General features: G+C 30.9%; 4 protein-coding genes and 1 long non-coding RNA gene across 10 annotated transcripts; 1 reads left to right on the top strand and 4 right to left on the bottom strand.

The window, feature by feature from the left end:
* Positions 1 to 516: 516 nt before the first annotated feature.
* Positions 517 to 6,625, bottom strand: LOC116845525 (eukaryotic initiation factor 4A-I). Of its 2 annotated transcripts, XR_004378261.1 has the most exons (8): positions 6,460 to 6,625; positions 5,034 to 5,151; positions 4,298 to 4,445; positions 4,001 to 4,110; positions 3,633 to 3,908; positions 2,599 to 3,050; positions 1,931 to 2,126; positions 517 to 881 (listed from the first exon to the last, which is right to left on the bottom strand). XR_004378261.1 is itself a non-coding variant. In XM_032818293.1 (7 exons), the coding sequence occupies exons 1-7, from the start codon at positions 6,480 to 6,482 to the stop codon at positions 1,982 to 1,984; spliced, it is 1,272 nt and encodes a 423-aa protein (XP_032674184.1). In that variant the 5' UTR covers positions 6,483 to 6,625; the 3' UTR covers positions 1,090 to 1,981. The 2 variants fall into 2 exon arrangements, 1 of the variants encoding a protein (XP_032674184.1); XM_032818293.1 differs by lacking the exon at positions 517 to 881 and having other exon boundaries at positions 1,090 to 2,126.
* A 633-nt stretch (positions 6,626 to 7,258) lies between these two features.
* LOC116845507 lies at positions 7,259 to 11,476 on the bottom strand. 2 transcript variants are annotated; one of them, XM_032818290.1, is made up of 4 exons: positions 11,333 to 11,476; positions 9,416 to 9,600; positions 9,002 to 9,183; positions 7,259 to 8,545 (listed from the first exon to the last, which is right to left on the bottom strand). In XM_032818290.1, exons 2-4 carry the CDS (start codon positions 9,587 to 9,589, stop codon positions 7,357 to 7,359), a joined length of 1,545 nt encoding a protein of 514 aa, XP_032674181.1. In that variant the 5' UTR covers positions 9,590 to 9,600; positions 11,333 to 11,476; the 3' UTR covers positions 7,259 to 7,356. The 2 variants fall into 2 exon arrangements, with proteins under 2 accessions (XP_032674181.1, XP_032674172.1); XM_032818281.1 differs by lacking the exon at positions 11,333 to 11,476 and adding an exon at positions 10,165 to 10,306.
* LOC116845539 (activating signal cointegrator 1 complex subunit 1) lies at positions 11,346 to 13,491 on the bottom strand. 2 transcript variants are annotated; one of them, XM_032818304.1, is made up of 7 exons: positions 13,180 to 13,491; positions 12,862 to 13,095; positions 12,667 to 12,776; positions 12,263 to 12,581; positions 11,919 to 12,079; positions 11,608 to 11,723; positions 11,346 to 11,495 (listed from the first exon to the last, which is right to left on the bottom strand). In XM_032818304.1, the coding sequence occupies exons 1-7, from the start codon at positions 13,206 to 13,208 to the stop codon at positions 11,382 to 11,384; spliced, it is 1,083 nt and encodes a 360-aa protein (XP_032674195.1). In that variant the 5' UTR covers positions 13,209 to 13,491; the 3' UTR covers positions 11,346 to 11,381. The 2 variants fall into 2 exon arrangements, with proteins under 2 accessions (XP_032674195.1, XP_032674206.1); XM_032818315.1 differs by having other exon boundaries at positions 12,862 to 13,048; positions 13,234 to 13,487.
* Positions 13,492 to 14,538: 1,047 nt separating this feature from the next.
* On the bottom strand, positions 14,539 to 24,792 carry LOC116845495 (probable histone-lysine N-methyltransferase CG1716). Of its 3 annotated transcripts, XM_032818250.1 has the most exons (15): positions 24,438 to 24,792; positions 23,212 to 23,857; positions 20,989 to 22,766; positions 19,983 to 20,627; positions 19,713 to 19,832; positions 19,375 to 19,503; positions 19,062 to 19,263; positions 18,874 to 18,971; positions 18,536 to 18,701; positions 17,780 to 18,437; positions 17,623 to 17,680; positions 16,906 to 17,267; positions 16,028 to 16,797; positions 15,444 to 15,779; positions 15,183 to 15,338 (listed from the first exon to the last, which is right to left on the bottom strand). In XM_032818250.1, the coding sequence occupies exons 3-15, from the start codon at positions 22,740 to 22,742 to the stop codon at positions 15,183 to 15,185; spliced, it is 5,454 nt and encodes a 1,817-aa protein (XP_032674141.1). In that variant the 5' UTR covers positions 22,743 to 22,766; positions 23,212 to 23,857; positions 24,438 to 24,792. The 3 variants fall into 3 exon arrangements, with proteins under 3 accessions (XP_032674160.1, XP_032674141.1, XP_032674152.1); XM_032818261.1 differs by lacking the exon at positions 24,438 to 24,792 and having other exon boundaries at positions 23,549 to 23,697; XM_032818269.1 differs by lacking the exons at positions 23,212 to 23,857; positions 24,438 to 24,792 and having other exon boundaries at positions 14,539 to 15,338; positions 20,989 to 22,742.
* Positions 23,756 to 24,987, top strand: LOC116845545. Its single transcript, XR_004378265.1, has 2 exons — positions 23,756 to 23,902; positions 23,980 to 24,987. It is a non-coding gene; the product is annotated as an uncharacterized LOC116845545 (long non-coding RNA).

Genomic DNA, 24,987 nt, shown 5'->3' with positions numbered 1-24,987 from the left:
TCATAATTCTATATATATGCTTGTTTGCTTAGTCCATTTAATGGTATTGACAATACAATAATATAAATAAATCACACGTTTATTATATATATCCAGTTTATATACTCACATTTCTCAGTTATAAATAATATTTATACGAGATATATATATATATATATATATATATATATATATATATATATATACATATATATATAATATATATATATACACACACACACACATATATATATATATATATATATAAATACAATAGACACACGATTGTCCATTCTGTCAAGATTAATTTATAATATTTACAGAATTTTTAATAGCTAGTTTTCGGAAATTTGAGGAGAAACTGCATTGGCATAACATCGCATATCGATTATGCGAATAATAGTATTGAAAACGAATAGAAACCTGTGATTACATCTCGCATCTACAGCATTTACAGATAACTCTTGCCATTTACTCAAATTTTCGAAAACTATTACTAACGTTTCCTGCTAATTTGCGATTAATAACGACGATAGATTACGTATCGTAATATTTTTAATTATAAAGACACGATACAAAAGTTCTCACATTGTATATTTTAATTTAATCTCGCATTGATAATAAATGCCAAATCGTGCATGAAAACTTGCGAATGATGCGATAAAGGATGCTTACAAAGAATTTAATTGATAAACCTAAAGAAAATATTTTCAAAAGCCAATTATTAATAAAAATAATGTAAAAGTATAAAAGAAAGGTACAGAAAATACATATAGTGTTAGAGCCCATAAGAAGCAGGAGTTTAGAAAGGTAATCGATTTACAAAACTTCTATTTTGAATCAGGAAATCTGGTCTTTATTTCCAAAAATATCTCGCCCACGTCTGGACTGCCCAAAACTGCCTGCAAATACAAATAAAAAGAACTGTGAGAACTTTTTCGGTATATAAACCGCAAAACTTATCCCCGACGCGGAGTCCGCTCACGGTGACACAACAGCGGAGCTTTTAAGAATCTCACTCGTATACAGTTTGTCCATTCAGGGTTTTCATTGCGAAATTGGATTGTTCAATGAAAAAAAATAATAAAGATCGCAATAACAAAGACCACACTCTTTTAAAAGGTCAAACACTTTATTTAATATGAAGGTGTGCACCTGGGGGATTTAGGATATACAAAAATTCATATTATCTAAGCTTGAATGTATATCTTCTGCGACAACGCTTGTGATTAAAGTACCCCTTCCAATACCCAACTAAACCTCTGCCTAGACAAACGAGTTGTAATCGCGGTGATAAAAGCATCGAACAAAAAATGCTGAACATAGATCGGATCATCCAGTTAGAAATATCTTGAGGAGAAACAGATGGATTGAAAAATCTCAAAAGGATAGATTTCAAGATCTCTATAGTAACCATTGCAATGGGGTAAAAATATAAATCAAGTCCGGACAAAGTAAAATCTTTGACCTGTTGCAATAGGGATAATATATAATCAAATTGCACCGGGCTGCGCTCTTTACACTTTAGTTCTATTCTTTCCACCCTGTAGCGTGATATATTGTAATATTATTATTAAAAATCAAAATAAAAATAATCCCGACCAGCCAGTACCGACAATATGGTAATAATATTAATATTTATAATAGTATTAATAGCAATAATGATAGGAATAATAGTAATAATAGTAGTAGTAGTAATAGTAGTAGCAGAGCAGCAATATCGATAGCGGCAACAGTAGTAATATACTAATAGTAATAATGTTGTACTACTAACTCCTGTAGCGCAACAGATAGCTATTTCCGTAATCTACTATCATAAATCGAAACGAATACGAAAATGTTGGAATATTTTGGTAGATCGCGTTTACATAAGCGATATAGTTCATCAACTCACTCATATATATACTCACACACCATGAGAGATCAGCTGAGAGCTTCTTATTTCACTTACTTTTTATTATTTTTTTTTTATTATAATGAATTATAGCCAATAAAATTGGGCTTAGATCAAATCAGCGACGTTCATTGGCATCTCATCGATGTGAGTGTTGTAAAATTGTTCAATATCTTTTAACGTTCTCTTATCATCCTCCGTCACGAAGTTAATGGCCACACCTTTACGGCCAAAACGACCACCACGACCAATTCTGTAATGTGAAAAAGAAAGATTATCATAACGTAACATAAAATTCCAACGTTTTAGTGAATATAAAAAACGATAGTAAAAACGCTACATTCTTCTAAAGTTGCTAAGATTGACATTACGTCAATATTTCTATACTTTCTGAAAATACATAGCTTGTCTTTTTAAATATTTTATCGGAATATCTAATTTAGTTATCCATATTAATTGCTCAAATTAAGTTAAAAATATATATGGAATCTCTCGCTAGCTTATATGTATATATGTGTATATATATATGTAAAATTTAATATACGCACATACATACATATATATATACACACACATCTTCATAAGAAACATTATTTCCTGTTTAAAAATTATATAATAATCTTATTTCGTGATTAAAATTTGTTTTGCTCAAACTTACACTTTATTAATTCTACAAGATTGTAATTTAAATTATGAATATTTTTATTATGTAATATATAATTTACCTGTGAATGTAATTTTCACGATTAGAAGGCAAGTCATAGTTAATGACCAGCGACACTTGCTGTACATCTATACCACGCGCCAGAAGATCGGTAGTAATCAAAACTCTGGATGACCCAGTGCGGAACTGCCTCATAATGAGATCTCTTTCTTTTTGTTCCATATCTCCATGCATAGCCGAGACAGTAAAATCTCGTTTATGCATACTCTCAGTCAACCAATCTACTTTACGGCGCGTATTACAGAAGATAACAGCCTGAGTAATACTCAGAGTATCATATAAATCGCAAAGAGTTTCCAATTTCCAATCTTCACGCTCAACGTAAACGAAAAATTGCTTAATGCCCTCTAAGGTGAGTTCCTCTTTCTTAACCAAAATACGAATGGGATTTCTCATAAAGCATTTGGATACATCCAAAACGTCTGACGGCATTGTGGCAGATAATAGAATAACCTGGAATAGATAATCAAGTTGCATGAGACATGAAAACCAAGCTGTTTGTGAAAAACCATGTGTTGATACAATGTGATAATCAATATTACATGTTGATGGAAGAAATAAATAATCGGCATATATATTAATATGCCGAGTTGTTATATAAATAACTATACATGTGCAATATAAAGTAGCATCATGCTGTAACAGCTATTGTAAATTATTGCTGCTATCACAGAGATATTAAAAGTGACTAATCCATCTTAGGACATTAACGATCATTATTAGGAGTGCTATGCCATGATAATTGTTTGCATTTTAGGCAACTATTACTTCCAGACAAAAAAATATATAATACATTCGATGGTAACAGTGTATGTCAAACCTATAATATAAATTTGACACTGTTACGACGCACCTGTATCTTATAATATATTTGTTAACTTGACTACTATAAGGTATACCGCAACTTTTTCGTCTTGTACGATTTGTGGACTTGTCCAAAAAAGATACTTTCTAATAATTAAAATAAAATTATCTATTAGATGGTAATTGTAGTCAAACAAATCTATAATGCTAAGAAAAAAATATCTCATATACCTGCACTTCATTGGGCAATAACTTGAAAACGTCGTGGATTTGATCTTTGAATCCTCGCGACAACATCTCGTCGGCTTCATCCAATACAAACAGTTTAATGCTGCTTGCGCGTAGCGCTCTTCGACTAATCATATCGTAAACTCTTCCGGGTGTACCAACCACCACATGGACACCCTGGTCTAATTTACGCATATCTTCACGTACATTGGTACCACCGATGCACGCGTGGCATTCAGCATGCATAAAATCACCTAGCGCAATAACGACCTTCTGGATCTAAATAGAAATTAAAGTATTTTATATTAGAGTTCAATATTCCTTTAATTCTAATAGAATTTTTTATTCAAGATATTGAACAAATCATTTACTTGCTGAGCTAACTCGCGAGTTGGTGCGAGAATCAAAGCCTGACATTCTTTAATACTAGTATCGATTTGTTGAAGAATCGATATCGAAAATGTTGCAGTTTTGCCAGTACCTATGGATTGTTAAAAATTTATAATATTGTATAATATATGCTCTCTCTCTCTCTCTCTCTCTCTCTCTCTCTCTCTCTCTCTCTCTATATATATATATATATATATATATATATATATATATATATATATATATATATATATATATATCAACATGTCACACATTACAAATCTGCATAAGCTTCTTACCAGATTGGGCCTGAGCAATAACATCGAGTCCTCTAATGCATGGCAAAATGGCACGTTGTTGAATTGCCGATGGCTTTTCAAAACCATAAGCGTATATTCCACGCAACAGTTCTTCTTTCAAGTTCATTTCATCAAAATTTTCGACAACCTATTTATGTTAAAGTATATATTTTATAAACTATCAAAGAAACTATACGTATGATGACTACATAATTTCATAAAAATATATTATTGTTGGCAAAAATCTGTGAGTTTTCTTAGAAGAAAAATTGATATAAATATAATAAGATAATCACTATTTCGCATGGAAATATTATATATTAATTTTTCAACTTTAACTAAACTATACTCAACTTTAAATAAACTAAATATGTCAAGATTACTCAATTGTTTAGAAATCCGAAAGAAAATTGTTACAATAAATATGTAACAAAATTATTAAATTTTTTTAATTAATTCTCCTAATAATTCTATAAATCATGAAACAACAATATATAACACTTAATAGCAAGGCTAATTAGAAGTAAAAAAATCAATGATGAAATAAATATTTCAAAGAATTTTCTTGAAATAGTAGCAGTTATCCCTACTAGATTATATTATAAGGAAGAATATGTATTCTCAACTCAGAATTATCTTATCTCAAGATAAGAAATTCTTCACATAATAATAAATGAAAGAGAAAATTCTGTTATTCTTTAATATATAATTACAAGGTAGCAGATAGTTTACTCACAACGTCCCAGTTGGACTCGATGATGCCATCAGGGTCCATTCCCGGAGGCCCATCGTATGTGGGTTGTTCACTTTCACTAGGGCCATTTTTTGAATCTCCTGGCCATTGATCATCATTTCTGAAACAGATAATATATTATTAATTCTAAAAATACCAATGTTTATGAATTATTATGTTGGTTTAATAAAATGATGAGATGCAAATCACAAAAAATATATATTTTTACATATGTTTCACTACATTATTTTTATAATAAAGATATGTAATCAAAGAATAGCATATAAGCATTTCTTATAAACTAAATTATAAACATTAAAATCACAGAAATACATTTTAAAAAAAAGCATACTTAAGAGCATGATGGATTGTATACTATGACCTGACTGGATAGAATACACAATTTTTTTCTAGGAATAAAAATGTGAAAAAATTTCAGATAAAACAATTTTAGCAATTTTGTAACTATTTTTGAACAATAGAAATATGAAATTTTTACATAAAATTTTTTACTTTTCATGTTTCCAATTATTGGGAAAAATTACATGATCACCACTATGTGGAGAAATTGATAATATTAGTCATGATAATCATGCGATGACAAATCACTTTAAAATCAACGTGACCTTGAGAACCGAAGTTTTAAATTAATTTTATAAAGCGCATATATCGAAATTTTACACAAATTAGATATAATTTAACAGCCAATTAAGTTTTTGAGTACTGCACAAATAAACACGACAAATTCGACCGGAGCGAAGTCGGGTTCGTGCGGAGTTCGGCATAAAAATTGCATTTAGTACGAACGACTAACTTGACAGTGACTCACGCGGAAGCGTGGCCGAAAAGATACGAAACGTGTTGCTTCTAGCCGCAAGCCAAGTATGCAAAACACCATGCTTTTAAGCTATGCGCGGCGCGCCTGGTTGCAGTTACGATGCTCGAACTGATTTTTCAACGAAAATCGTACGAAAAACGCTATTTTATTACGTAATTCCGGAGCGATAGAAAAACGTGTTTAGCCTGTCGAGTGGCGGACACGGGGAAAGCTTCACCGCACGAGAACGCCGTCGGGACATACTTCGATGGCGAAATCGTGGGAAACATCCGCCCCGGATAAATCTATCGGGGTTTTCGCCGTTACGGCCACGCGACAAGGAGGTTAAGATAAGCTACGGAAGCGGCTCACGATCACCGTTAATCTCCCGCGAGCAATGTGACAAAAACGAATGGCACGCCATGTTGTCAGTCTCGTGTCCCGTACGTTCCGTCCCGATTGCGGCACTATTTTTCGCAGTCGTATTTTAACTCGCTAGGCGTGAAAATTCACGCAGCACGAAATCAGCAACAATAGCAGCCGTACGGAGATTTTCAAGCACATGGAAACGCGAAAACGGTTCGCCGTTAAGCTAGAAAAGACCGAACTTACCGCCGTTCAGAAGTATGCGACATGTTCCACTCACGGGAGGACAACGGAAAGGAAGAGTGTGGAATGGTTCGTATGGCGTCACGGAGAGTATTCTCGGCGATTGCCGCACTATGGCGCTGCTAACGGTGCCGGGGAAATTTCGACGTTTTTATAGGCGCACAAGATTGCTATCGGCCAGATCTGTTGGGGATAGAGCCAATTAGCGTTGCAAACATTCGTAAGTGAGGGGAGAATTTGTTTCACGGATACAAAAATTTTCAAGGTATTTCGTTTATCGACAGTTATTGCGCATGACCGGACATGATGTTTACCCATAGTAACTTGCGTCACTATAATAGAGTTTTGTGCGGCAAATACGAATGCTTGAATACATTTTGGACATTCCAATTTTTTAAGTTTTCTACACAGTCAATAGAAAATAAAATATGAAAATGACGAAGTCTCTATGATGGACATTAGATGTAATATACAGTTATTGCGCTAGAGACAAAATAATTTAAAATTATTAGATTTCCTATAACTTACTAAATATAATATACATTAAACGTATATAAAACAGATGTTTCCTTATTTGAAGTTTATATGTTGTATATGTGTATTAAATAAATGGTATACTGCATAATGAACATATATATTTTTTGTATTTTATTACACATTATAAATCTGTCATTATATAAAGATCTTCAGTCTTACTCAACTTATAAATAAATCATTTATAATATACAATATAGATAATATAATAAATCTCTCTTTATGTGACCCCTATACCAAAAATTTTCATTAAATAAATTCACACTTGCAATTTTAACAGAATAATACTTTTATATTTTCTACAACTGGTATTCATTTAGTTTGGAGAGTATCTTTATGAATCAAAATATATAGAGCTATACATATTCACATGAAAGCACAGCCAAGAATTAGAAACATTATTGCAATTGGAAAAATAACGTATGCACCCATTCGCGGATGGCATGTAGAAATCAGCATACTAACATCATCCATTTCACTGTGCTCTATGCCATCTCTAGTTGGGATCTCAACAATCACTCTGGCCGACGATAACATATTTAAAGAAAATGAGCATTCGGTTTGATTAATACACGATTTGGTTATATTCTCATACTGAAAAGTCGGCTTATATATATCGAAGAGCGCATAAATATCATTGGATACGATGTCATTATCGCTGTAGAAAATATAATAATAATAGCCGTTATCTTCAACGTGGTGACTTGTTTGTGTATGTTTACCACCAATTAAATAGCTAATATTAGTACATTGGCTAGAAGGATCGAACTCGTGTGCTAATAATATTGATCCGCCATAACAATTAAATAAGTCATATTCGAAACTAGAAAGGGACGACGCCTCATTGGATTCAGACATATTTTTATCGGCATTACCTCCGTGTCTAATGCCTTGATCTAGCAATGATGGCTCTATGAGTTCTCGACTTCTTTTGATTCTTTCGATGTTCAGTCTGCTACTTTCCATCTCCGTCACTCGTTTATTCATATCTTTTTCGCTGAATGAATATGAATACAATATTTGTTTTAATTTTTTTACACGCATTTTTCTGGATCGATTTTGAATATTTTTTTTATCGTTTGTTATTCTTTTCCTCCTGTTCTTCTTCGTATTACGTTGTCTATTCGTAGCATATCTCGCTTCTCTAGTGTTGATTACTGCTGCTGTTCGAGAACTGTTTTTATATTTGTGAATGTAAAGGGTCGCCTTATTATACCATATCTCTCCTTTACTTTCACTTTCTGAAGCTATTGAATTTGGATGTGTCTTTGTATTTTTTATATTATCTGTTGTAGAAACTTCAAAATCTCTCTCTAAAAGATCTTTAGAATTTACATTCGCATGTGATTGTGTATTATTATTATTATGCATTTGAACAGTCTCGAATATTTCACTAGAATCAATCTCTTGCGCATTTGATTCATATATTATTTTAACTTGTTTATTGGCACCTGGCATAAAAAATGTTTGTTCCTTCTCATTGTTGTGTTGCAACAAGTCACAAGTTTGTAAATTCCTTTCTCCTTTCACCACTAATATAGAAGCTCCTTCAAACCTAAATTAATACTGTTTTTATATAAATATGTTATGCATACAAATTAATAAAAAATATATTTATAGACAGTAACCTGGTAAAAAAAGTTTATAGAGAACAATAGAATAAAATTATATCGTTCTATTGTTTTTAATATGGATTTTGGTTCGTGAATTCACAAATGTGAATAGTATTCTATTGTATACAATAGAATATAATAGATAGTGATAGAATTTCTGTCGTCAGTTTCCTATATAATATAAATAGAATCCGATTCTTATAGAACCAGATAAAATACGATAGGATTTATATCTGATGCTCGCGAATGTTGACTCTTGCGAACAATAGAGCTTATAGAAAACAATACAAATTGATAAAAATTCTATTGTTCTCAATCGTTCTCTATCAACTTTTTTTACCAGGGTAACTTCAACATATAACATATAATAATTCATTTATATTTCTTACTTTGCTTACCTTGAACACACAGAGAGAACTACAGTCGCTCCTTTTAGTAAATAAAATCCCCAATATTCTAATGTGTCATCTGGCAAACTCATGCTTTTTTTCAGCCTTATATGTTTTCGATATGATGTTACTTCTGGTCGTTGTGTCATTTGAAAAGCATTGAAGGTACCATTCATCTGTATTGTATGTTCCTATAAAAATACAATATTTTGTAAAATACCGTATGACAATGTCATACAACCTGATTAAAAGACAATTGATATTAATAATATGTAATGTTAATTCTTATGTAATATTATACTGATCTGTATCAATTAATGTTATCCTACATAATATTTTAAAAATATAAAGGTTTTTAGTGTTGTTTGATATCAAGTACATAATAACAAAAGTGATAAATTTAAATAATATATTCCTTCTTACTGAACAAAATATAGACGAAACTCCATCGTTGATTTCCATAATATCAGATTCTGTTACAGCATATGCAACATCTGCATAGAGACTATGCCGTAGATATAGAGGAATTATTAAAAGTGTAACTGGTAAGATAACTATCATTGTGCAGAAAACTAATATTCTTCTGATACCGTGCATTTTTATTATGTCTACAGAAAATGCAATGTTAGAGAATATGATTACCATTAGTTGGAAGCAGAAATTATTTGTATATACAAAACATATTTTATATATGTCTTAATAAAGCTGATGTAATGCTACATATTAAATATTTATCTAAGTATATATGCACAGATTCTTAAATACTAATACGACTAAATGTTATCTTACATAGAAAACAAAAAAACATTTTTACATTCAGAGATAATTAAACATATGCATATACATATATACATATATCCACAGAATATGTGCAACATGCATCTAAAAGATTATTATATTGAAATTAACGTAATAATGTATCAAATAAAATTTATAAGAGAAATTCTTTTTCTATATGCCACCAATTTGTGATTATATTTTATTGCATGTTATACTTAATTAATATTTTGGAGGTTATGTTCCTAATTTGTCTTTAAAAATATTTTAATTAAACTTCCCTTACATTTACGAATATCACCAATTATAATCCACAAACTTAGCACATATATTATAAAACATAAAATTATCATATATAATAAAACATGTAACATATATTTAGGTGGTATACCTACTTATAAATACAAGATAAAAATAGTATGTTGATTTCTTTTTAAACACATATATTTCTCTTTTTATGAAAGAAATAATTACATGTTTCTATCAAATCATTATTTATAAAGATTTCATAGCTTTATGATACATGTTGTAATCACACATTAATATTATTTGTTAAATGCTAGTAGAAGGTTAAGCATCAATAAGATTACAGATAAAAACTGAGCTTTATCAACTTTTAGGTAAACATTTGATAAGGGAAATACATGACTAAGATTCAGCTGTTATCATGACTTATCTATAACTATGATATGTAAAAGATATATAAATGATATACAAGATGACACAAGACATACAAATGTATGAAAGTAGAGCATGACAAATCTGAATACAAAGATTCTTGGCACTTTCTAAACTACGTAAAATTTCGAGATATTATTCAAAAATATTGATAAATCCATGGACATAGTATGCATGGATTCCGAATGTCCTATGTTCTGTCGTCTAATAGAGTGAAGCCAACATCTAGAAAGAGCTAGAATAGAGGGGCTATAGTTTTCTTCCTATTTTGTCACTTTTTTGTTGCACGTGCATCCATTTCTCGTTTCCATAATATTATAGAGTGCAACAGTACTCCGACTAGACTGGTAAGTAAAAGTCTTACTTAAATCTTATTGCACACTTTGTCTGTGCAGAAAGAGACAGAGAACAGAGGAGCTATACATACTGGCTTCTCTTTTCTGGCCGAATATGGGGTCCATGGATGGATCCATATACTACGTCTATGGATAAATCAGAGTGCACGATATTATGGAATGGATTCTATAAATAAGATCTCATCAAAAATATCTGAAATGCGACTAAATAGGTCCTCATGTTCAAGTTGATATGTTCTATCTTTACATGTGATTTTGTATGTCTTGTGTTTTAGACTGCATACATATATATGAATTATATTTCTATTATATTATTGCATGTTTAAATGCATGGTAATATTACTAGTAAATTATAGACATAATTTGAATGTATTTATATAATTATTAAAATTCAATATATGTACATATGTAAATATACAATTTATGTTTAGAACAATCATTCTCTAATATATTAAAATATTGTACTTCCATTTTGATGTTCTGCATAAAAAGAAAAAAATATATAAAAATATGTGCATATATAACTTACTTTTTTGTAACAAAAGAACAATTGCTATAAGTATAGCAAGTATTTATACTTAAAAAGTAATACTAGCTATTGACTTATAGTAATCATCCTTTGTAGCAGTGTGAAGTTCAGATATATCAATCTGATTAAATATAATTTTCCCAAATAGTGTATTCTCGTAAATCTGAAACAAAATACACATAATATGAATATTATATATACTTTTATACTACTGATCTTTTTAAATTATTTATATAAAATGTAGTTTTTTTATATAAAAATATATATTGTATTACCTTCAGTATTTCACTCGCATTAAATCTATCTTTATATGCTTGTTTATCATCTTTAAATGATGTATTCATTACAGTCATGTGCAACTTAACTCTTTCATATTTCTTTTCTATTAAACCTAAAATTAGTAGTTATTAATTATTTTAATTTTATATAAACAATATTAATATAAGTAATATTTTCATAAATGCATGTTTTACAAGATTACATAGATTACAATACTTAAGAAATCTATATAATACAAATTATTATATTTTTATAGACATTATATGTAGTAAAAAATATTTAATTCTATATGACAAATATTATTTACCTATTTGTATAAAGTAATCAGCAACTTTATCAACGAGTTCTTGTAATTTTTCATTGTGGGTAACTTGTGCAAATAAAATATTAACCTCAGCAGGATCATCATTCATACATGCAACTCCTTGTAAATGTATATTTAGTGGTCCAACTTTTTCAAGGATAGGGCTGCAATAAATTATACAATTATGTTACCCAAGATTTTTAAAATATTGCTCACATAATATTCGGTATAATTTGTCATATATTTACGGTATAAAATTATTATTTTGATAAAAATGATAATATACATTATATTTAATTAAGAATACAAGTTTATCATTATTTACAGATCAAAATGTGTTATCTTACTTTATGATATTTTCTTTACAATTCCTAAGAGCATTAACAGCTTGTTCTTTCTCATTATCATCAAGTAATTTAAGCATTCCAATGGTAAGGTGCAACTTGGATGATGTTTGGAATAGTGATTCATCAATATTATATGTAGCTTTGTCATATTTCTCCAATATATCATTTTTAAAGGAATTATATTTATCAATTATTTTTTTTGTATTTAATGGTATTGATAAAAAATGTGTATAACGTATTTTCTTCCTTGAAGTTTCCACTAATAAATCAATTCTATGTCTTGCTGATGCTACAGCTTTACGATCTCGTGCAGTAATAACTATGAACATATGTAACATTAAGAAATTACAAATTGTATAAAATAATCGTTTAAATTGTTCTTAGTAATATAGAATTATTTTTACCAATGTTTCCATCTTTTTCCTTCTTTGGTACATTTATAGTAGTTTTTGTCTCAACTTCTAATTTTTTAAGTGTTGTACCTTTTGCACCAATTATATATGAATAGAAGACTCTAGAATGATATAAGAGCAAAATAATCAATTAATATTCTATATTTTGTTCAATATTTCAAGTAATATATTAAAAAAAATATTTACTTAGGCACATAAAAGCTATGTTTAAAACATGTATCATGAGCTATTATTTCTATATCACTTTCAAGTTCTTCCTCTGAACAAACTAATTCTTTATCTTCCATATATGGGGCTGATGTATGAATGCTTTTCCACGCACTACTTTCATAAAATCTATAGCATCTTCCACTAACCCAAATTAATTCTGGTTCTAATATGTCCATTACATGAAAAGCAAAATATTTTATATGAAGATTCCTAAAATTTGAATCAATTAATTTTACATTAATAATTGTCACATTGTTACTTAAGAATATCATTTAAATCAAAACAGTACCTAACCTGTTTAATGCATTTAACATACGGTACATTCTGTTAAATTGTTGAATTGTTTACCTGTGCTCGTAGAATAATGAATTTATAATGTATTTTTCTTCTTTTTTGACGAACTTTACTGATAATTAAAGAAATTCTCTCCTCCCAATAAACTTTTACTATCTACTGAAAAATAAAAATAGCAGCTCCTATAGAACATGACAACTCTTGTCACATAGCAAGAAACGACGCAATTACCAATCAAATCGTTACTTTTCCGTAAGATCGAAAATTTCACTGGCTACTGTACAATAAAACAGGAGAATAAAGTACATTATACTTTTCTGATTGTAGATAAAAAGTGTAGATGAACGCGCCATCTCTAAATTTCTGACACAACTATTTCTCTGAAGGCTACATCCAAAAAATGAACATATCTTGATTCTTTTCCAAGTTATTTTTTCAGATCACACCCCCCCCTCCCCCCTGTCTAGATACTGTATATTGTGATTGTTTATTAAAGAATTGAAGACATTATGCAATTATTCATGAATTCTTTCAAATCTCAACAAAGAAATTTGTACAAACTTTTTAATATATAAAATTTTCTTAACAACTTTATCTAAAAAATAGACCTTTTCACGATCTCTATACCAAAATATTCCTTTATTATATGTATATTTCTCATTCTGCCCAATATTGTTGTTAATCTACTTAAAAACTACGTTTTACATACTTAGATTATAATAAGTCCTAAAGAGAGAGTTATCATCATAATGCGTAGTATGTAAATGGGCATAATAAAAAAAAATATTAAACTGGTAAAAAAATTGATAGAGAACGATCGAATAAAAATAACCATTTTCTATCGTTTTGAATATGGATTTTGGTTCGTGAATTTACAAAATGTGAATAGTATTCTATCGTATACAATAGAATACAATAGATAGTAATAGAATTTCTATCATTAGTTTACTATAGAATACAAAATCGGATATAATCAGATAAAATACGATAGGATTTATATTTGAACTTGCGAACGTGAACGATACTTAAAAAAAAGATACTTAAAGAAAATGATTCAAATTGATAACGCTATCAATTTGAATCGTTTTCTTTAAGCTGTATCGTTCACGCTCGTAAGTTCAGATATGAATTCTATCGTATTTTATCTGGTTATCCCCGATTTTGTATTCTATAGAAAACTAACGATAGAAATTCTATTACTATCTATTGTATTCTATTGTATATGATAGAATATTATTCACATTTTGTAAATTTATGAACTAAAATCAATATTCAAAACGATAGAAAATGATTATTTTTATTCTATCGTTCTTTATAATTTTTTTTACCAGGGCAATCAAGAAATAATAATTACTACAATAAACATAGAGTTCTTTTTATTTGATACCTTACATTGCTTTTGTTTCGAAGATCACGCATCACAGAATCAATTTTTGTACCATGTATAGACAAAATATGTTGGTAATATAAAGTTAAATTTATAAATGCAAGATTTATCCTTCCACATTGTTTAGTTTTTGTAAATGTTACACAAGCCAAAAAAGCACATACAACAACTCAGTATGAAGCAGTTAAAAATTTATGTATAATGTATTATTTACAAGAGGTCATCTCGTAATTATATAAATAAATATTGGCTGAATATTCACTACAAGATAAATATTGAAAAAGGTAGGTCAAATATAGTATCTTATCCAAGTATGTATTTTACATTGTATTGGCATATAAGTTACAATATTTATAAAAGATACAACATGCGTAGTCAGCATGTAAATGAATGTATATTGAAATACACACACAAAGAATTGTGGGAAATTAAAAATTTGCTAATTTATTAATCACTAAATCATGAAAACTTTTATCACGCATATACAAACTTGCCTATTTTACAATAATGCAATTACAAATGTGTATTATCTACATACGAGCATTACCTAAATATATGTCATAGTAGACAAAGAGCCCGTGCAATAAATAACAATTTCGTTTTATAAATTACCCAATTAATCTTCGTCTGTACCTTTCTGATACACTGCGCCGAATTTGCTCATGTACTTACGTACAAAGTCTTTTGCTTTGTGCTTAACGTTCTCATTGCATTGCAACTCATCAACACTTTTACAATGTTTTAATTCCTTTGCGAGTACAAAATGTGTTAGCTATAACAGAATACACAGAATGTATTAGAAACAAGAAGTAAAAATAGAATCAACGGGCTTAGCCGTGAGCCAAATTTGTCGTATTAAAATAAAATCAACATATACCTTTCTGGCTAGATGCTTAAAATCTTCAGTATTAGTTATTCTGCCTTGTCTGCAGTCATTCTTTCTATACGGATTTAAAAAGTGCACCATTACATTAGCCATATTTATTCTAAATGTATCCTTAATTTTTCTTTCGGACATAGGAGACACTTCGGCTGATGTCGATTGCAACTTGCTCAAACCATGTCGCGAATGAGATTTCGATTTGTTACTTCGTCGATGTTTTCTTAACTTTTCAACATGGTCTTTCAATTTTGCTCTTTCCTTTTGCCGTCGTAATTTTTCTTTTATTTCTTTATAAACCTTGTGATCAATACGATCCTCTTCCCTACGTGGCTGTAATGTAAATAACATAGATTGCTTAAAATTGCCGAAAATAAAATGAAAATTTTGAACTCTACATTTTGAGAAATTTTAAATAAATATATAATAATTAAAATATAAATATGTAATAATTAATATATAAAATAAAAAATCAATTTTATAATTTATTTTGTTTATTATAATTTATTAATATATTAACGTAAGACACACACAAATATGTATATAACATAACTAAACATTAAAAATAAACGTATACTCACACTAATAATCCTTTCTTGTACCAGTCCTTCTCTTCTTTTTTTAGGCTCGGTAAACGGCAGTGAACTTCCAGTCAAATTGTGACCACCTAACTTTTTAGATGTATTTGACTTAGATGTGCCTGAAGGACTTTCTGTTGAAACATTGCTGATCTCTGTATCGTCATTCCTTTGATCTTCGGTATGATCGTCATCGAGATCTTCATAATCTTCATTCGACGAGCTCGACTCTTCACTAGATTCCGAAGTAGACGAAGAGTCTGGTTGTACTCCGATATGATCAGGTGGCGGAGGTAGCCACTGCGATATTCTTTCCTTCACATGGTAATAGTACGTTCTACCTCTGCTATCTGTTGCACTCTTCCATTTCGGTGGCAAATCTATCGGCGGAACTTCAGGTTGCGGCGGTCGGTTTTCCGTAGATGTAAATTGTTGATCAGCGGGCTTCTCGATGTGATTATAAAGGGGTGTTTGAATTGATATTGGTGGTGTTCCACCAACAGACACTAAATTATTTGAAAGAGGTAGTTGTCCCTCAGAATACGGTTGTGGATGTGATATCAAAGAGTAGGAAGATGTTGTCTGATTGAACACAGTTGTCTGACTTAATGAATAAGCTACTGGTGGCACACCAGGTGAGATGCCACTTGTAATGCCAGATGATATATCAGTTGTTATTGTTGATGGTAGTACATGAGAAGTCTGGCCTATTATACTAGTAGATTGAGGGCCTACATATACAGGTGTACACTGTTGTGTTACTTCTCCTCCATCTATAAGAATATTACACTCTATAATATATAAAACAATTGATATATGCCAATAAAACAATAAAAATGTCAATATTTACGTAGAATTTGCTCATTACATTTGTATATTACCTTGAGTGGAATAATGTTGCCATTGACCCAATGACGGATTATAAAAAACAGGATAACCTGTTTGAGGATCAACCATGGCAGTGGTATGGGGATCTATACCCAATGCCATACATCTGTTCTCGTGTTCTTGCCACGATTCTTGTTGTTGACGACGTTGCCTTTCCTCCTCTTCCTTCGCGACTTGCAGTGCAAATAATTGCCTACGTTCATATTTTGTCATCCGTGGTATAGGAACTAGGCTACTTCGTTCTTCTACTCTCTTCTCTTTTATTCTACTGTGTTCAGTTTCTGGAGATTCTCGTCCTCGTCTTCTGTCACCGCGTTTATCCATTTCGCTTCGACTATATCTATCAGATCTATGTCTAAAAATTTATGAAATTAATTGAGACAGAACAATTCGAAGAAATAGTCACAAATATCAAACATATTCGTAAAAACTATTCTCTACACTCCTAAACTAAGAAAAAATGTTTAATAGTAGATTTACATAGGTCCAATAATAGGTTCTTTGGCTCTAAGATACTTAATAGTTGAATGCTTAAAACTTAATACTTAAAGACATTATGATAAATATTTAAAGTAACTGCTAAACAATTTCTCAATTAATGTTTAAACTTATTAAACTTTTTTACTTTTTGTATATAATATAAAAGAATGTTTAACTTTTTTATTTACACCATAGTAGAATATTTTCATTAAGTATACAAAAATACATACCTATCATAAGATGTTCCTCTCTTGTCTTCTTTTTCCAATTCTTCTCTATATCCGCGATCTATAATAAAATTAAAATAATTTTAAATTAACATTAATGAATGAGTTTTTTGGGGCTTTAAATACTATTTATATTTTATTAAAATTATATATATATAACCTGCTTCTCTTTCATGCTCCTTCATTTGTTCAATCCTTTCTTTTTTTGGTATTCTGAAAACTTCTTTAAGATTGGACCACTCAGCAAGAAGACTAGAAGCTAAATCAGGAATAAGAGTTTGTTCTGGAGTTTCTAATTTAATTTCGTCAACTGCCAAACAACTTTCAATATTATTATTGCGTTTATCTGGAATGTCATTCAAATGTTCAGGACTTTTCTTTTCGTTGCTGTCAGAATTACTGCTTAAGTCTTCGCACGTCATCCTCGATTTAACCTGATCGTCTTCTGGAGAATCGGCATTTGGAGAAAGATATAAACCTTTCGCCCATTTCTCGATTACGCCATATATCTTACTATCCATTAACATTGTCTTGTTAGGTATTGGCAGTGTATTTAAAGTTTTCAACACTTCTAAGCGAAATTGTTGAGCTTCTTCTGTATCATTCGTTGCGATATCCATAACGTAACTCCAAATTAAACGTAAACCGTGATAATCCAGAAATAATCTTCGACACGGTTGCACGCCACTTTGTATAAGACGTAGTAAACGCGTTCTGTGTTCTAGTTCTCTGCTACGAACCATTAGTCGGCTTAATGTCAATGTGTGCGCACGGTTTTTCAAGCCACCCGAACACAGCTTGTCTATTTCTTCTTCCAACTAAAATAAAACACAAAAAGATAAAATAAAAAAAAAAAAAACTACTTATCAACTCTAGGATATAGTATTAGTAATATTATCCATTGCACAATGCTCACATCTTCATCCTCCATATAATCAGTAGGTTTCTTCTCCTCTTTCTTCTTTTTTATATCCTTTTCGCGTTTTTCTTTCTTTTCAATCTTCTCCTTCTCCTCTTCAGGTGTTTCACCTATCCAACCTCGACAATTTGGTGCTTCGCAATAACACTTTTGAGCTTCTTTCCTAATGTTTAAATGTAAAAAAAATGCCACTCAAAAATAGAAACTGGTACAGACTTATATATATATATATGTGTGTGTGTGTGTGTGTGTGTGTGTGTGTGTGTGTGTGCGTATAATATACAAATACTGGTTTTGTAATTATTAATAAAAAAATATATAATCAAGAAATATACCCATAACGTTGAAAATGGTAGTCAAATGTAATTTCTTCACCAGTAGCTATAAATTTTTTATTAAAAAATCCTATTCGTAATTCCCCATTCACTGTCCACTGAAAATAATTGATACAACATATATCATTGTATGTTTGAATATATAAAAAATTACTTCAATTAGTTGATAGCATAATGTAGACGCTTACCTTCTGTGTCTCCGCATTTGGATCACAACTGTGATTGATGAATCTAGATATATTTCCTTTCATTGTAGCATCTATAATCTGATCAGATTTTAATGCCATGAAATAGTAATGTCTGTTTTTATCTTTAGAATACTCTTTTGCTCTACGTTTAAAATCCTTTGGATCCACAACCTCACCTACATATTCCATTATAAACTCGCCTCTGCAATTGTAAAAATAACATGAAAATAGAAAATTTTAATGGAAAATTCGATTTTTACCATATTTTATGAGAATCTCTATATATTTTTTAATAGCTTAAAATGTTACTTACGCTACTATATCAACAATAGCGCGTAATCCAAAACCTTTTTTCTCCGTGCGGAATACTTCACACTTAGCATATTCACAATTTTGAAATCTCTTATTTGTACATCTGTCCCCTACCACACATCTAGGTCCGCTATAATATATAAACAAGAAAAAATATATTATTCTATCTGCAAAATTTATTTTTATTATTGTACTATATTAATTTACTAATTATATTTATTTATCTCTAAAAAACATTATTCCTATCCTTTGCTTTAAATATCTCTTTTGTACAAAATTTACAAACGTAAATTATAAAATATTGAATATACACTTTATATTATAAAAATGAATACTTACCACTCTATCATAAGAAGTCTATTAAGGCAATCTTCCCCACAACCAAGTTCCCCTCTCTCAATTTCTTCTTCAGTTAAGAAACAGTCACATACCATTCTCTTAGTTTCCTTGTTCGTATATCTAACAACAAACATTAGAAATATGTAATATCTTATCTATGTACAAAATAATTGTCTACTACGAAAAACAATATTTATACATACAACGGAAAATATCATTAATATATTAGTTGATTTTTATAACTCAATTTATATTATTTTATGCGCGTACCTTTCAGTAAGATATAAATTTTCACTCAAGTGCTCAAACTGACTCAGTCTTTCTTCCATTTCCCTATCCTGTGTTTCAAGAACCATTGGTAAAGGAATCTTTGCTCCAATAGCTTTTGAGATTTGTGCTATTGTTGAAACAGTAGAAACGTTATTAGATGTTGATAATGTGTCTTTAACTTGCTCCATTTCTATACTAGCTTTTATATTTGTGCTAGTATATTTCGATTCTGAAGATGTAGACTCTCCTGCACAAATAGGTACAGAACGTCCTGATTCAGATAATGGTGCAATAGATGACCCAAGCATTGATACAGTAGTAGTAAGATATCCAAATCCTGCACTGGAACTTCCCATCTCGAGCTCGCTTGATCTTCGCCAGCGAGATTTTACTTTAACCGGCTTTGAAGAATCAGAATCGTATCCTGTAGTGTTATAACTAGTACTTAACGGAGCTAAAGTATCAATCGACGTCGATATCTTGTTAGAATTATTTTCCTTATCACATTGCGCTTCGGAGTTATCTATTTTTATTTCCTGAATTATTGCAGGATTTATATTATTAACTACTTTTTCTTTTTCTTGCTGTAAAGTTGTTTTCGAAGTGTCTATGTTAGGCTTTGTAACCAAGCCACGTCCACGAGATCTGAAAATAAGTTAATTTTCCTACGTTGAACTTTTGATTAAAAAATTTAAGAGCACTCATTCACAAATTATATTACTTAACATAAACATAATATTTCAATTCATTAATATGCAATTTCATTGAAATATATAATTATAGCAAAAAGTAATCTAAATATTTTTACTCTATTAATTTCATATATTAATTTTTATATATAATTTTAATATATCAATAATATTAATATTTATATATCATTAATTTTAATATATTAATTAATTTATTAATTTAATTATATCAAATTAAATATTGTAATAATTTAATTATTATATATCAATAATAAATTAATTTTTATATATCAATAATAAATAATATGCACTTATACCTTTGCTTCATTAATCCAATAGATCGAATTCTACTGCTTCGTCTTACACCCGAACTGTTTGAGCCACTTTCAGAACCTGTTGTATCTGTGCTTCCACTACGACTTCTGAATTCAACTCTTTTGTCAATATCATTTGCATTACTTGCTACATTTTTTACATCAAGCTCCCGAGTTTTACAATTGGTTAGTGACAATAGAGTATCGTTACTATTTTCACTGCTACTACATAGCTTCATATCTTCATTATCAACTTTGTTGTTGTCTCCTTCACTATCTTGTAATTCATCAATAATTCCTAGATGTTCAGTATTCTTTTGCTGACTCGTATTTTTCTTATCTTGTATAATTTTCGATTTCATTGAAACTTGATCTGTAAATTGTATTTTATCATTACAAGAATCGGACTTTAAAATATCTTCTTCTTGAGGTTTTATTATATTATTGGGCTCTATAGCTTTCGAAAATATGTCTGTAACGTGAGAGCTGACAGAATTATTTGGACGATGCAGTTGCTCCATTTTATCTAATATCGACGAACTACTTTCGTCGTCAATATTTACCGGTGACAATTTTTCTACATTTAGTGGAGTTTGTACTGGAGAGTCAATACTTTCCATGCTAGAAAGATCATTCACCAACTTTTGTATTTCCTTTGAACATTCACTTATCTGCATATCTGCCAGTTTATCTAGTTTGGAAACTGTATCTTCTTTTGACAAATCTTTATACACACTTTTTGTTTGTGAGTCTTTGCTTTCCCATGTAGAGTTATCTTCCAACATCTCGGTGGTGGAATCAGAATAATCCTTGACAGAACATATTTGAACTTTACCAGACATTGATTCTGAAATTTCCTCTCTTATTTCATCATAAATTGTTTTGCCACTCTTTTGCTTCTTACCAGCTTGATCTTCTAATACTGTTTTTTTTTTATTAACATATGGTTTGTCTACATTGGAATCTGTAACATTACATGTCTCACTGCTTGATTCATCTGTATGTATCATTGATATGGAATTTTCTGGTGCATTGGTACACACACTATTAACATTTTCTCGAATAACATGATACTCATCGTTTGAAATATTTTCAGATTTAGGTGTCATCACCATAGATTTAGTACCATCCTCATTTTGTATCACAGTAAATTCCACAAAATCCTTGCTTTCCAAATTAGTTTCATTCATAAGTAATACTTCCTCAACCATAACATTATCTTGTGATAAATTAGCACCATCTTCTTCCACTTCCATTTCTTCACAGATTATAGTTTCCTCTATATCTTCTGACCATACTTCCATCTCGGTTGATACTGGGGCAGATAAGGATTCATTGGCTAGATCTGTGTTACCAACTACAACCTGTCGTACATCCTCCGGGCTAAGTTTTTCTGATTTACTAATTATGTTATCTGTATCATCTTGGCTGTCACTTTCTCCTGCATCTCGTTTGCATTGTGAAACATCATATATAGTACTCTCGTCATTAATAGTTTCAATGTTATTAGAAGTGCCTTTATGTTTCCTATGCTTCTTCTGAGAATTTTGATTTTTCTTTAATGGAACTTGACTATAATCTTCATTGGTAGATTTAGAATCGTCGGAATTGTTTAAGCAAGATGTCTGTGAAATCTCTCCATTTTTCTTCTCTTCTAACTGTTTCTTGGCTATTTGTCTATTAGATTTACGTACAGGTGTATATTTATGGGATGGTTTTACAGATGCTTTAACATCAGTTTTTCGCCTGCGTGCCATTTTGATTCCATATACACTCTCAGTCTGAAATAATTAAAATCAGAATACAATTTGTTGCAAAAACTGATAACATGTTTATTTTTTACACAAAATACACATGTGATAAATAAAATATTCTAAATTATGTACATATATACATATCTCAATATTATGTTATTTGTACCAAAAGATGATCAGTCCCTATAAACTATAAAACTTAATTAAAAAACAAAATATATAACAGAATATAGAATATTAAATATTTTTCATTTAAAAAATTAGAGAATTTCACTGAAAAACAACAATATGCAACACTCATGCATGTTATATTAATTCCTAGGAACCTACTGGTCTTTCGAGTTGATAACCTATTATAAAGGAAATATTCCATCAAAATTACTGATTTTTGTGAAGTCAAAAGGTCCCTATACATTGCATTTTACACATCTATTTATTAGATAAACAATAATAAGAACCACAGCTTACTCACCGTATGCTTCTAAAACCGTGTTCTGTGATTCTAAAGTAACATTCATTATTTGTGAGATATATCAATACACACTCTCAAATAAACACTGCCTGTTAGTTCTCCAAATTATCAACATATCCACGATTCATCAACGTTATTCGCTAAAACGTTGATACAACTAGGCTAACTTATGAGAAACTTCGGCAAATCTACGAGTGATTATAAAATTTGTTCTCGATGATGCACAACTGTATGATGCACGTGTATCGAGCTCTTTCCCGTCGATCAGAATCTAACACACTCTCTCGCAGTACTGGACGAAATCACTGGACAACGTTCGTCACGTTCTAGCACTCACTCGGAAACTCGTTGATCCCGCGGTAACTCGGTGATCTCGTGGCTTCCCGTTGACTCTTGCACCGATTCGTGATTCTCATCCAACATGCACGAGTCGCGCCGACGAGAGATCCATCGTTAAAATATACGAAGAACTCGTGTATGGAAGTGTACACCGTCGATGTGCATTCTAAACGTATACACCATCGCCACTGAGCATCGTCTCGTCCCTCGTCTTGCCGTGTTGCGAGCGAAATAGCAGCGCTATCAACGACGTGCGGTGGAAGCGTCGCGAGCTCGTCTCTCGTAAGTGTTAAGACGCTATGACACGCTGCAAGTACCACGAAACATCATTGTTACGCCGTATCCATACTCAGTACGTAGCAGTCGCGGTAAACGACCAAACTGCACTTACATAGCTTATTCTAACTGTGAGAATATAATTGTTCGCAGTAACAAGTATCGACAAGAAGAACGGTCGCGTGAAGGTTCTGTTTCAGACGCGTGACCATCGTTTACAATTGACAATGCAGAACAACCATTGATGCTCTGACGTTTATCCGTGTATCAACCATCAACATTTCTACTCTCGTACTATCCACCAGAAGATACAATGGGATCTCAGATTTGACTCAAGGCGAAGACGAGTTTTTTGTTTCAGATGTCTATCTACGACCAATAGCGGCACGAAGCGACTCGGGTCTCCGTAAACTCCACGTCGCCAGTGAAGCGCACGACTTTGATTCCCGACGAAATTAAGCGGAAGAAAGTCACCATCCCGTTTATGCGCGTCTGTTTGACAAAAGTGAGAGAAACTATCGATCATTCTTATTTATAGATGTAATGATAATGCAACGTGTAGAGTAAGAATCATCGAGTTAAAGGTTATCATTTCGCATACGAAGACGGACCTCTCTTTGCTACAATTGCCGTGTTGAGATCGTGTTCGGTCGGACAATAGTTTTTCTTCTTCTTCTTTTTAGATTCGTCTCGTGTCCTTACGGATATGTTTCCTTTGAAGCACAGTATCACGCTTTTCGTATATGCTTGCTATTTTTTCACTCTCCGACGAACGTGTTCTTTTAGTTTCCACAAGAGTCTTAATAAATAACCAAGCTATCTCGTAATCCTCTTCGACGGACAATATTTACTCAACTGTAATGATAACAATCGGATATGATTGGTCTCGTCGTTGTGACTTCGGACTTCAGGAAGTGACAACTTAGGGAATAATGTGTGATCCACATGGTAGCCAATCGTTTGTCTTTCTTACAGAAAATATCTGACTCTTTTTTCAGTGACTTTCGGAACGGCCGAAAATTCCTATGACATTCTTAAGCCTGTATCAGACTGCAATTAAATTTATAGGTTATAACACCTTTATTACTTATACAATATTTAAATAATTTAATTGAATATATATATATATATATATATATATATATATATATATATATATAT

Source organism: Odontomachus brunneus, unplaced genomic scaffold, assembly GCF_010583005.1.
Source record: "Odontomachus brunneus isolate Ranch 3 - 2012 unplaced genomic scaffold, Obru_v1 Obru_scaffold_004, whole genome shotgun sequence".
NCBI classification, from domain to species: domain Eukaryota; kingdom Metazoa; phylum Arthropoda; class Insecta; order Hymenoptera; family Formicidae; genus Odontomachus; species Odontomachus brunneus.
This window is presented reverse-complemented; position numbering and strand designations above follow the sequence as displayed.

What these genes read in the sequence shown, in the direction of transcription:
- LOC116845525 (XM_032818293.1), bottom strand. Translation starts at nt 6,482, where the DNA reads ATGTCGCATACTTCTGAACGGCG. An exon ending in TCGCATACTTCTGAACGGCG is followed by an intron (nt 5,152 to 6,459) that starts GTAAGTTCGGTC and finishes TATCTGTTTCAG; the next exon opens with AAATGATGATCAATGGCCAG. An exon ending in CGTGAAAATTACATTCACAG is followed by an intron (nt 2,127 to 2,598) that starts GTAAATTATATA and finishes TTCACATTACAG; the next exon opens with AATTGGTCGTGGTGGTCGTT.
- LOC116845507 (XM_032818290.1), bottom strand. Translation starts at nt 9,589, where the DNA reads ATGCACGGTATCAGAAGAATATTAGTTTTCTGCACAATGATAGTTATC. An exon ending in TTTCGTCTATATTTTGTTCA is followed by an intron (nt 9,184 to 9,415) that starts GTAAGAAGGAAT and finishes GTATTTTTATAG; the next exon opens with GAACATACAATACAGATGAA. An exon ending in GTTCTCTCTGTGTGTTCAAG is followed by an intron (nt 8,546 to 9,001) that starts GTAAGCAAAGTA and finishes GTATTAATTTAG; the next exon opens with GTTTGAAGGAGCTTCTATAT.
- LOC116845539 (XM_032818304.1), bottom strand. Translation starts at nt 13,208, where the DNA reads ATGTACCGTATGTTAAATGCATTAAACAG. An exon ending in GGAAAAAGATGGAAACATTG is followed by an intron (nt 12,582 to 12,666) that starts GTAAAAATAATT and finishes ATATGTTCATAG; the next exon opens with TTATTACTGCACGAGATCGT. An exon ending in TGTAAAGAAAATATCATAAA is followed by an intron (nt 12,080 to 12,262) that starts GTAAGATAACAC and finishes AATTTATTGCAG; the next exon opens with CCCTATCCTTGAAAAAGTTG.
- LOC116845495 (XM_032818250.1), bottom strand. Translation starts at nt 22,742, where the DNA reads ATGGCACGCAGGCGAAAAACTGATGTTAAAGCATCTGTAAAACCATCC. An exon ending in AATTTATATCTTACTGAAAG is followed by an intron (nt 19,833 to 19,982) that starts GTACGCGCATAA and finishes GTTTGTTGTTAG; the next exon opens with ATATACGAACAAGGAAACTA. An exon ending in GCTATTGTTGATATAGTAGC is followed by an intron (nt 19,264 to 19,374) that starts GTAAGTAACATT and finishes TTACAATTGCAG; the next exon opens with AGGCGAGTTTATAATGGAAT.